At 43.6% G+C, this 12,600-nt stretch overlaps 1 protein-coding gene across 4 annotated transcripts in view; it reads right to left on the reverse strand.

Annotated features, from left to right (window-relative positions):
* Positions 1 to 74: 74 nt before the first annotated feature.
* The window catches only part of LOC139478621 (solute carrier family 4 member 11-like), a 62,924-nt gene continuing 50,398 nt past the window's right edge, over positions 75 to 12,600 (reverse strand). For all 4 annotated transcript variants that reach the window (XM_071261173.1, XM_071261176.1, XM_071261175.1 and 1 more), the window contains 9 exons: positions 11,834 to 11,966; positions 10,359 to 10,432; positions 8,277 to 8,547; positions 6,814 to 6,920; positions 6,034 to 6,202; positions 4,306 to 4,479; positions 2,959 to 3,154; positions 2,184 to 2,353; positions 75 to 1,744 (listed from right to left, as the gene is read on the reverse strand). In XM_071261173.1, coding sequence (XP_071117274.1) covers positions 1,684 to 1,744; positions 2,184 to 2,353; positions 2,959 to 3,154; positions 4,306 to 4,479; positions 6,034 to 6,202; positions 6,814 to 6,920; positions 8,277 to 8,547; positions 10,359 to 10,432; positions 11,834 to 11,966 — 1,355 coding nt within the window. In that variant the 3' untranslated portion in view covers positions 75 to 1,683. The remainder of the gene's footprint in view (positions 1,745 to 2,183; positions 2,354 to 2,958; positions 3,155 to 4,305; positions 4,480 to 6,033; positions 6,203 to 6,813; positions 6,921 to 8,276; positions 8,548 to 10,358; positions 10,433 to 11,833; positions 11,967 to 12,600) is intronic.

Here is a 12,600-nt window from a genome sequence, read left to right on the forward strand (position 1 = left end):
ATGAAGACTTTAGCAGCTGAAGCATCCATGAAAACTTTAGCAGCTGAAGTATCGATGAAGACCAATCTCATTAAAATCAGATCTTAGTTAGATCTGGGGACATCCCACTGCGGGTCATGTCAGAACGATCATTCATCTGACCAATCAGAGCATCGCTTAGCAGATTATGAAAGTGACAGTTGGAATGTGATTTTGTATCGTGCAACCTAGAAAAAAACGCACAGGGTATTCTGAACGACAATTTTGGGCTTTATAACTGTATTCATACAATCTAGACCATCTATTAGCCATTCCAGAATGTTCTTTTGTTCCGTTTTTAATTTTTTAATCGAGTATGTAGCAAAATATGTTTCCAGTCGCCAGTTTGAAACTCGTGCCGTAAAGCTCGATTAAGCTGCCTTCTGATTTGCTATTGCCGACTTATTGTTAGTTATTCCATTGGTCGGTCAAAGTTTGCAAAAGTTGGGTCTGACATGAACCCTAATGGGAAGTCTTCAGATCTTTGTTTAGCGATAGCAAGAACTAAGATCTGATTTTAATGAGATTGGATGAAAACATGATTGACTTGAGGATCCAACTTATTATTTCTACTTTGACTGCAACATTTTGGTGCAGTAACTTGGACGTCATCAAGTATTAGTGCATTCCAGGACTCAATTCTCTGTGACATGATTGTATGATACTGAAGCGGCTCCATCTTGTTGTACACTTGCCACAAATCGGCAAAGTTCTGGTGGGCTGAAACTTGACTGTGGGGTGACTTGAAACAGTACTCTCACTCCACTATCCAGGCAATTGTACAGACGCTCATAGCTTCTTGATAATATCTATCTTAATGTCACCATAGAAAATAAATAGAAACATCTATAAAGGCGTCCTTGAATAAACACATACTTTAACAAGCTGATCTGAGAAACGTGCATCAAGAACAAGTCTTCTACTGGCCACATGTCAGCCATTGGCCAACAGGAAACAGCACTCATGGCTCCCTTTGCACCAACGTCTGGAACTGAAACTGTCAAGCCAGTCCTACACAGTTGACATTCATGTATACTTTCAACTTACATCCACATGATATGTACCTACACCCGGCTTACATGTTTGCATATATGTTGTCAACTGTTAACCACAGTCAACCACTGTCAACCACAGTCAAGCACCATCAAGCCTCTCTTGAGCACAAGCTGCCAGGATATATCAGAATTATGCCATGCTCTGGATAGAGTTGGCCGTTGATGCCGGTTTGAAATGCCAGGATATATCAGAATTATGCCATACTCTGGACAGAGTTGGCCGTTGATGCCGGTATGAAATGCCAGGATATATCAGAATTATGCCATGCTCTGGACAGAGTTGGCCATTGATGCCGGTTTGAAATGCCAGGGTATATCAGAATTATGCCATGCTCTGGACAGAGTTGGCCGTTCGTGCCGGTATGAAATGCCAGGATATATCAGAATTATGCCATGCTCTGGACAGAGTTGGCCGTTGATGCCGGTATGAAATGCCAGGATATATCAGAATTATGCCATGCTCTGGACAGAGTTGGCCGTTCGTGCCGGTATGAAATGCCAGGATATATCAGAATTATGCCATGCTCTGGACAGAGTTGGCCGTTGATGCCGGTATGAAATGCCAGGGTATATCAGAATTATGCGATGCTGCTGGGTCTGTTGTTGATGTTCAGTGTCCGTCCAAGGCCTTCAGGAATCTTGATTCGATGACACGTGGTACCAATTTATGTCTGTAAAACAAAATTATTTTCATTTTGTATAAAATATTGAATGTGTTGTGATTGTGTTATTTGATTGTCTACACGACGTACATCATGTTGGCAACATATTGTTTCATCTGCTGGGTCAATGAGGAGTCCTGGGTGGAATCAGTCCCCAAACATCTACCAATCAGGATCAGGTGTCACGATGTGTGACCGACGCTCATGGTATCAACCATTGGTTTTACTGACCTAGATTCATACTGCCCTGCACAAGTGGAAAATGCTGTCTCACTTGAGCAGCATTATCCTGTCTCACATGAGGGCTATTAAAATGATTCACCTGAGACTATGACTCGCTTGGGGGATACTACTGACTCACCTGGGGGGCACTGTGATTCACCTGGGGGGCACTGTGACTCACCTGGGGGGCACTATGATTCACCTGGGGCTCGTTTGTGTGACGTACCTGATAGGCATGAGGAACATGAGGAGCACAGGGAAGAGCATCTTCATGTAAGCAATGGGGGAGAAGCCGAACACGCACAGGACGAGGAGCTGGATCAGCTGGATGCCGGTGAAGGTGTGGATCTTCCGCTGGGGGACACGGCGGATGTAGTGGTTCGGGGGGTACGCGGCCTGAAACACACAGGTGGAAACTGCCGTATATTTGGGGAACGATCAAATAACAAAGAAAATCCTGTAATGGCGTCATCCACATACACTGATGACATCACGCATGACGTTATATAGATTATAACACACAGTAGCCGTGGCACTGCAGTAATGTAAACAATACCATGTGCTTCTACAGCACTCAACAGCAGGCAGTAATACAAATACTACACTTCGCCCACCCTAGCTAGGAAGTACCGCACAAAATGTTATGAATGCACTTCAACTGAAAAGCAACAGGCTTGAGCAATAATGAACTATTTAACCCAAACTATTGGGACTAGCACCACCACTTGTACAATGGCTTACAGTACTTGTGTATGTACAACAGTCCATGGGTTAGGTCGTAACCACTCAAAGTGTCACTTCAGTTTCCTGTAGTCATGGAGACAAATAACCTGCACTGCTGAATGACATTTCAGCAACATAACAGGAGATTCTGTTAAAGAGGTCTCACTGTCGTTTCCTAACATTTAGAGAGTTTTAAATATAAGTTATACAAAGTAAAAACGGGTATGCAAACCGAATTGGAAATATAAAAAAGCATATTTATAATGATATATGCACACCTGTTCTGTAAACAGCAGCTGAATCCTCTCAAAGAACTGGTTGCCATAGAGAGCAGAGATGGCCACAAACAGGAAGAGGCCGTCCAGAACGGCTCGTGGAATGTACGACAACGGCATTGGCAGCATCAACACTGACAGCCCAATCAAGACGTGGGAGATGATCCCTGTCAGTCGCGTCTCACGCACATGGACGACACTGGAACATATGAACAGGCTGTGGTTAGGCCACACTTTGTTTCATTTACGACTTACATATTTATGTTACTTACAGTCAGCTCAGATAGATATAACTCCAAGTGAAAACAAAATATTTTGTTCAATATTTGTGACCAATCATGGGATGAGGGACCTTATGGGTGAAAAAATCAAATTTTGACTTTTCATGATATTTTAAAACTACAGTATGTTAGGACCACAAAAATACATTTGATAAGCTTCAATTCATATCTTTTACAGAGTGACATGGCATCAAACATTAGGACTCATTTTCAGCAAATTCCCATGTTCAGGCTTATTACTGTTTCTGTAATCGTTGCAGTTTTTAGATATAATGTAAAACAGTTGTAAGAAAGTAGATATGGGTGCTGAAATGTTTTGAAATAATGTTTCTTCACATTATGAACTAGCGAGAGAAAAATACAATACTTTTTTTACAGTCCGCACACATGGATATTTTTACAGAAGTAAGTAGATGTCCAACGTCTTTCAATAATGACGTCACAGCACAATTGTCTCCTAGCACCCACTAGGGCCCTTTTCTCCTGGTGGCTCACATGTTTTATTTGACCTGATTTTGTGTGGAAGTGTTTTTAGGATGGAGTGAGTGTTCTGTCTGTACAGTATAAAGCATTCCATCCCGACTGGGAAGAGGTCTCTCAGTGGAACATACGCTGTCCAGAGAAAATTCAGTGCTCTTCATCAAAAAGATGGAGATAATTTATTTTTTTAACTCTTTATACAATCTGACTGAGATAAAAAAAATCCCAATTATCTCCATGTTTTTGGTGGAGAGTACTGAATCTTCCTTTATGCTGAAACTTCTGTTTTTGTTTTCCTCTTCCTTATCGCAGCATCGAAATACTCCTGACATATGGGGTTTTGTTCACTGTTTGACGCTGCTTGCTCCAATATTCCAGCTACATGACTGTGGTCTATAAATAATCAAGTCTGGGCCAGACAATCGATCCATCATGTTTCTATCAAACAATTAAATTCCAATCCATTAAGTCGTCTCTTACAAAAAGTAAAGAGTATTGGAACCATGTTTTAACCCCGGGATTCCCGTGAGGTATGTCTATGTATTTCTAGTTTTAATGTAATGTCTAGACATGAGTCAAGTCTACCTACGTCTGTGCAATGTGTCCCCGTTCGACCCTCTCCTCCACGTCAGCGAGGGCGCGCACATGGAGGGGCGAGTGAGGCAGAGCGGCGTGCACCCAGGGGAGGGTGAAGACGGAGAGGAAGGCGTTGATGAGGGCCACAACAAACAGATCCCAGTGGTAGGCAGCACCTTTCTTCAACCTGGAGGAACCAAGGAGAGTAAATAATCACTACAGACAACTGGTGGCAGAACGAGACTTGATAACATAATTCTTTTAATTATCATGAGTAAAGAAATCTAAGCACTGAAACAGAGTGAGTGAGTATAGTTTGACACTACTTTCAGCAATATTCCAGCAATATCACGGCCAGGACACCAGAAATGGGCTTCAAACATTGTACCCATGTGTGGAATCGAAACCTGGGATTCGGCGTGACGAGCAGCGCTTTAACCACTAGGCTACCCCACCGTCCCACTGAAACAGGTCAGACAGTGTTTTGTTGTGGTCAGGATTTTGGAACTGAGAAGAACCGTCTGTAACAAATAAACCAATAATGTTGACGAGGGTGTGTGACATGGTGACTTATTTGTTGGGCGTGTTGATGAGGGTGCGTGACATGGTGACTTACTTGTTGGGTGTGTTGATGAGGGTGCGTGACATCATGACTTACTTGTTGGGTGTGTTGACGAGGGTGCGTGACATCATGACTTACTTGTTGGGTGTGCTGACGAGGGTGCGTGACATTGTGACTTACTTGTTGGGTGTGCTGACGAGGGTGCGTGACATTGTGACTTACTTGTTGGGTGTGCTGGCGAGGGTGCGTGACATGGTGACTTATTTGTTGGGTGTGTTGACGAGGGTGCGTGACATTGTGACTTACTTGTTGGGTGTGTTGATGAGGTTGCGTGACATCGTGACTTACTTGTTGGGTGTGCTGACGAGGGTGTGTGACATCATGACTTACTTGTTAGGCGTGTTGACGAGGGTGCATGACATCATGACTTACTTGTTGGGTGTGTTGACGAGGGTGTGTGACATCATGACTTACTTGTTGGGTGTGTTGACAAGGGTGTGTGACATCATGACTTACTTGTTGGGTGTGTTGACGAGGGTGTGTGACATCATGACTTACTTGTTGTTGGGCTTGTTGACGAGGACGCGTGACATCATGACTTACTTGTTGTTGGGTGTGTTGACGAGGGTGTGTGACATCATGACTTACTTGTTGTTGGGTGTGTTGACGAGGGCGCGTGACATCATGACTTACTTGTTGTTGGGTGTGTTGACGAGGGCGCGTGACATCATGACTTACTTGTTGTTGGGCGTGTTGACGAGGGTGTGTGACATGGTAACTTACTTGTTGTTGGGTGTGTTGATGAGGGCGTGTGACATCGTAACTTACTTGTTGGGTGTGTTGACGAGGGTGTGTGACATCATGACTTACTTGTTGTTGGGCGTTTTGACGAGGGTGTGTGACATGGTAACTTACTTGTTGGGTGTGTTGACGAGGGCGTGTGACATCGTAACTTACTTGTTGGGTGTGTTGACGAGGGTGCGTGACATCATGACTTACTTGTTGTTGGGTGTGTTGACGAGGGCGTGTGACATCATGACTTACTTGTTGTTGGGTGTGTTGATGAGGGTGCGTGACATCATGACTTACTTGTTGTTGGGTGTGTTGACGAGGGCGCGTGACATCATGACTTACTTGTTGTTGGGTGTGTTGACGAGGGTGCGTGACATCATGACTTACTTGTTGTTGGGTGTGTTGACGAGGGCGCTAGAGATGTTCTGATCCATAAAGAAGAGAAGAGACAGACTGAAGCCCAGACCTGCTGATGCGAAGATGGCTCCCACCGGGAGATTCTGTATGTGGGCCAACTCAAACATCTGTTCCGCTGGGTTGTACTCAAAGGGTTCCACTGAAAAAAAACACAATCAGCATTTCAATATAATTAAAAAAAAACTGCCAAATTTTACTGCAACACGCTGACTATATTTAAACATAGTATACCTCTTGTATAAAGTCTTTGACAACAAGATTAAGTCTTGTAAGGTGGTATTAGATTTCAAATCTCAACATATAAACTATTTTTAGCAACATTGTTGACAGAAAGTTCACTTGACAAGCACCTGACATTCCAGATCGTGAATATCAGCAAATACGTACATACTATGTGTATACTATCTACATACTATCTATATGTGTCTTTGATACCAGTAAAATTAACAGAACCTTGACAATGATAGATGTGACAGGATCTAGAGTTTCTAAAGGCTGGATCCACAACAAGCCTTATCTCTGCACCCAGGTGATATAACAATGTGCACACCTATAATGCAAATAAACCCCCCACAGTGCTCATAGCGCTGCATTCCAATCATCGTATCCCAGTCGCGTGGATCGATGCTCATGATGTAAATCACTGGAATGTCTGGTCCAGACTCGATTTATTTACAGACCGCCTTCATATAGGTGGAATGCTGAGTGCGGCATTAAACAACAAACAAACAAACAAACAAGGCAACTTACATCTGACCTCCCAGAAGACATAGGAACCAAAGAAAGACATCAGCAGCACCGAGATGGGCAGAGCGTAGTCTGCTAGGATCTCACGCCGGTTGGCGTTCAGGAAGGGTCTGAAGATAGACAAGGTCGTATACAGAAAGTGATAACAATTAGGTCATTCATGTTTGTGAGCCAGATTTTTATTTTTTAGAAGTAAGATTATGGATATATTAGATACAGCGAAACACGTGTGTACTTGACGAGAGACGCTGCGCAGATGGTGGACTATAGAGATGGAACAAAGGAGGGATGATGCTTGTGGCCCCCCAGCGCGGGAGCTAGTGCCCTGGGCACGGCGCAGGATGAGACGGTGGGCAGCTGGTGGACTATAGAGATGGAACAAAGGAGGGATGATGCTTGTGACCCCCAGCGCGGGATCTAGTGCCCTGGGCACGGTGCAGGGTGAGATGCTGGGCAGCTGGTGGACTATAGAGATGGAACTAAGGAGGGATGATGCTTGTGACCCCCAGCGCGGGATCTAGTGCCCTGGGCACGGTGCAGGGTGAGATGCTGGGCAGATGGTGGACTATAGAGATGGAACAAAGGAGGGATGATGCTTGTGACCCCCAGCGCGGGATCTAGTGCCCTGGGCACGGTGCAGGGTGAGATGCTGGGCAGCTGGTGGACTATAGAGATGGAACTAAGGAGGGATGATGCTTGTGGCCCCCCAGCGCGGGATCTAGTGCCCTGGGCACGGTGCAGGGTGAGACGGTGGGCAGCTGGTGGACTATAGAGATGGAACTAAGGAGGGATGATGCTTGTGACCCCCAGCGCGGGATCTAGTGCCCTGGGCAGCTGGTGGACTATAGAGATGGAACTAAGGAGGGATGGTGCTTGTGGCCCCCCAGCGCGGGATCTAGTGCCCTGGGCACGGTGCAGGGTGAGACGCTGGGCAGCTGGTGGACTATAGAGATGGAACTAAGGAGGGATGATGCTTGTGGCCCCCCAGCGCGGGATCTAGTGCCCTGGGCACGGTGCAGGGTGAGACGGTGGGCAGCTGGTGGACTATAGAGATGGAACTAAGGAGGGATGATGCTTGTGGCCCCCCAGCACGGGATCTAGTGCCCTGGGCACGGTGCAGGGTGAGACGGTGGGCAGCTGGTGGACTATAGAGATGGAACAAAGGAGGGATGATGCTTGTGGCCCCCCAGCGCGGGATCTAGTGCCCTGGGCACGGCGCAGGGTGCTGACCCGGGGGTGATTTAGTTACAAGGGGTGATTGAGTTACGTCCGACTGGATACGTACAATAAAGTCATTTAGTAGTTAGTACTAAATGCAAATATATTTTCATATCTGTAAACATTCATCATCATTGTAGGGATGTTAAATCTTAAAGCAAGGGGTGTTGATTATATGGAATAAACTGCCAGTAATGTTTCTCGATTGTACATCACAGGAGAGGACATTACATTCCAGGTTTACTTACGTTTTTGTGAAGTTGAGAAGAGTAAGACCACACCAGACAGTACCAAGCATTAGCAGCAAAAATAAAACACTATTTTCCCTGAGGCAAGCATGCTCCTTCGCGTGCTCATCACTGAGACTGCTGTTGATAGCACTGGTTAAATTACTGACAACAGTTGTCAGGACAGTAGTAGTAGGCGTGGTTATCACAGTTGTCTGGTCAGTAGTATTATACACGTTTGTTGTATCTGGTTGCACTTTACAAGCTTTTGCATGGTAGTTGTTATCAAAATCTAAAAGAAATGGATATATAGAGTGAGTAGTGAGTTAGTAAATATTCACCATTAATACTTTTGAAGTCTTTGATAGGCATTTAGTGGTTGGAAGGACATGAATACATGACACGTTTGTATACATCGAGCATTCACCTGATGAAGGAGCAAGAAGTAGCTCTGAAACATTGTACAAAGAAGGAAAGAAGTTGCTATCCATAAAAAAGTGTCATGTATTCATTAATACTTTTCTTCAGAATATTGACATATTTATAGAGACAAGAATACACAGACAGTTGTTTAGTGTGCAGGAATGCCGCCATCTTCCCGAGGCAAGAGAGTTAACTGACTATTAAAGTCCATTTTCCACCCTTGCCGAACTACGCTGGAATCATGGAATTATATTTTGGCTTAACTATGCATAATCCAATCATCTTCACTCGGCTGCCATTTTGTTTAAAGCAAATGCAAGTGATATGAGAGATGGAATCTGATTGGTCAATGGGAGGGACATAGAAGGGACATAACTTGTAACAGCCACTGGTGGCGCTACGATTAAACCCAGAAATTCCAGCCTAGTTTGGCAAGGGTAAAACTGGACTTTTATAGTCAGTTAACCTCTTTGCCTGGGAAAGATGGAATGCCGCCCAAGACACATCTGTGAAAGCCAGTTTTGGATGGTAAAAGACTTCTATTGCTGATAGACCACTCATTATTATTGGACATGCCTAGTATTCAAACATAAAATGAACAGATTCTTGGAGAAGTGACAGCATTTATGGATAACAGATTCATATTAATTTGTAAGTTCCGGTAAATGACATAAGTAAGTGCAGATGTCTGACTCAAATAAGTTGAAAGGCAGATTCATGAGCAAGTCTGTGATCCAAGATGATTTTTTTCTTTACCTACATCTAGGGCTGGGACGAGTCCAAATTCACTACCCAGGTACAACCCCCATTAACCGACCCTACCCTACCGACCGACCCGACCCTAGACTCCCCTATGCTATAAAACGATCTGGTGACGTATACACTGAAGTTGACTGAAAGTTATTCAAACATATAAAAGTCAGAAGCAATGTGAGCATTGTCAGAAAGAAATGCTAACATTAGCGACTTGTAGTGTAACCATGGAGTTCTAGATAATTTTTGTCATTAAACAATATATCATGTGACTAACCACGGGTCCAGGCAGTCCAGTTGGTACCTGGATCCCACTCAGTACCCATCCCAGTCCTACCTACATCCCTCAGAAACTTGGCTTGTGTCACAGACTTGCTAATGCTCAAATGTAGAAAATGTTCTCTGAAAACCACTAAAATTTGCCTTTTCAACACTTAACAGCCTTATCTATACAGTTAGTGTTTATCTAAAACAATACAAAAAAAGCAAGTGTTGAAAAGATTATTTCTCACACCGATTTGGAAAAGCTTTCCTTTTTCTTGAATTGTGCAGATCTTGTGGGCCAAAAAGGGCCTTTATCCCAGCTTGGTCTATCAGCTAATGTATTATCACCACATGCCGGGAGAAAATGACACATTGTTACAAGTGTTCCTGATTTCAGTGTCAAGTGTCACATGTGTGGTCAGTGCAGTGGTGGCGGTGGGGTAGCCAAGTGTTCGCTCATCACGCCAAAGACCCGGGTTCGATACCCACATGGGTACAATGTGTGAAGCCCATTTCTGGTGTCCCCCGCCGTGATATTGCTGGAATATTGCTAAAAGCAGCATAAAACCATACTCACTCACTCACTTAACGCAGAGTTGTAGCTGTAGGTTGTTGGTATAGTTTGAATGATGATAATGTCTGTTATTGCTAACTGAAACTGACCTTTAATTGTGTCTTTGATGGCGTCCGCTGAGAAGGCAAATGTGATGAAGACAGAAAATATTTCCTCTGTTGACCTGGAGATGAAAGTTGAACATACAGAATGTTAGCTTGATCGTCATTTTGGTTGCTGCTCACGAACAACTTGTCAACATTATTTATAATTATCAAACCATGGATGAATACTAAAAGAACAGTTTCTTAGGAAATTGCCAACAGAGGTTTCAAGGTTCTTTGTACAAGAAAATGTGGAACCTGAAAAATGTAAAAAATGACAGTTTTGCTCATGCAAGTGTTGTCTGAGGACCAAGAATATGTCCTCATGCAAGTGTTGTCTGAGGACCAAGTCTATGTCCTCATGCAAGTGTTGTCAGAGGACCAAGAATATGTCCTCATGCAAGTGTTGTCTGAGGACCAAGTATATGTCCTCATGCAAGTGTTGTCTGAGGACCAAGAATATGTCCTCATGCAAGTGTTGTCTGAGGACCAAGAATAGCAGTCTCATGGCATCAATGTTAATAACAACATAATGATAAAGTCACTGGTACAGAACAGAACAAGTCTACACACTACAAATGTCAATAATAAAATGGATCAGTGTGCAATCATATTTCATTCTCAACCCTTTAAAGCCCATAAGACAAAGTGTGCATTCACTCATCCTACCGGGTACCCATTCACTGCTTGGTAAAACTGCCCTGGTAGAAGAAACATGACTGTGTGTTCCAAATTTTGCTAAAACATTACTTATCCTGTTTTATGTATAGGATAAAACACGCCTCTGAGGTTTTGGTTGAAAATGTAAAACTGCAAGCGAAGGAGAAGCCAGAAGGACGTAGGCCAGAGGGCTTTTCCCCAGCTCAAGGTTTTACATTTAAAACCAAGGAGTCAATTTTTCTCCAACTTATGAACCGTCTAAATACAAGGAATACCAGAAAAATAAGAAAACATCGAGAAACGTTATTGTGAAACAATACAGTGTGTCACGGTATGAAAGGAATTCAATCAAAGTGTGTGAGAGAAAAAACACGTGCAGCCTGGACTAACTGGAGTCATGACATGATAAATTGAACAACTTCTCATCACCTGCTCGGTAGCTCAGTGGGAAAACAGTGTGTTACAAAACTTAACATGATATGTGAGGTTGAAGGTTCGATTCACTTCATGGAATTTTCATGCACAAAAAATATGTGACTTTTAACCAATCATCAAAACACAATTGCGTTCATATCAAGAGGCAAGTTTATATAACGTTAATTGTAAAACCTAGGTAAAACAATTGAAATGTAAAAACTTAAAGCAGGTTTAGAAGTGACTCATTTCAAAACCTAGGTTTGGCAGATGAGCTGGCTAATAGGTTTACCCGAGGTTGTCAGGAACCTGATGCAATATAGGGTAATATGGTGATAGGTTTATCATTTTTGCTTTTGCTGTGAGATGTGATGTATAACGGTAGTTGCATAATTCACTACACTGACCTTGATGACCAGCGCATCATCTTGCTGGTGTTGAAGAACGCATACAAGAGGAGGAAGAAGGCGTTCCAGAGACCAGTTGCAGCAAACATTGCATGGAAGTCCAAGTGGAAGTCATCACAAATAGTGTAAATAACTGCAAACACACAACAGCTACATTACATGTGTCAAAAGTAAAGGAGAAGGATTACCTTCATAAATAAAATAGATCTATGTTGTGACCACCAGAGGGGTCAGGTCAGGTAAGGTGATATTGGGTTTAAGGTCGCGTCCAAGATTATTGCACTTATATAGCGATGTGCATGCATTTATACCGCCAGCTCACTGAGATACCATGCTGCAGTTTAACATGAATATCCCACTCAGACACGGTATACTGACTCCAAGCTGAACAGTCCTCGTTTTAGCCCCTTTATGCCGAGCGCCAGACAGGGTAACAACAAGTACCATCTTTTAACGTCTTTTGGTATGAACCCGGATCTTCCGCTCTCCGGGGAGACGCTCTATCACTAGACCACGGAGGCTGTCCCACCAGAGTGGTAACTCAAAGTGCCACCTCGACTGGACAAGATGGTGATTGACCAAGTACCAAGTGTTTTGTTCAAGTACAGAGCATCTGTTGGCTTACTGTTGGTGTAGAGGGTGTTTTGTTCAAGTACAGAGCATCTGTTGTCTTACTTTTGGTGTAGAGGGTGTTTTGATCAAGAACAGAGTGTCTGTTGTCTTACTTTTGGTGTAGAGGGTATTTTGTTCAAGAACAGAGCATCTGT

This window comes from Haliotis cracherodii, unplaced genomic scaffold (genome assembly GCF_022045235.1).
Source record: "Haliotis cracherodii isolate W230 unplaced genomic scaffold, xgHalCrac1.p SCAF_4, whole genome shotgun sequence".
Classification (NCBI taxonomy): Eukaryota; Metazoa; Mollusca; class Gastropoda; order Lepetellida; family Haliotidae; genus Haliotis; species Haliotis cracherodii.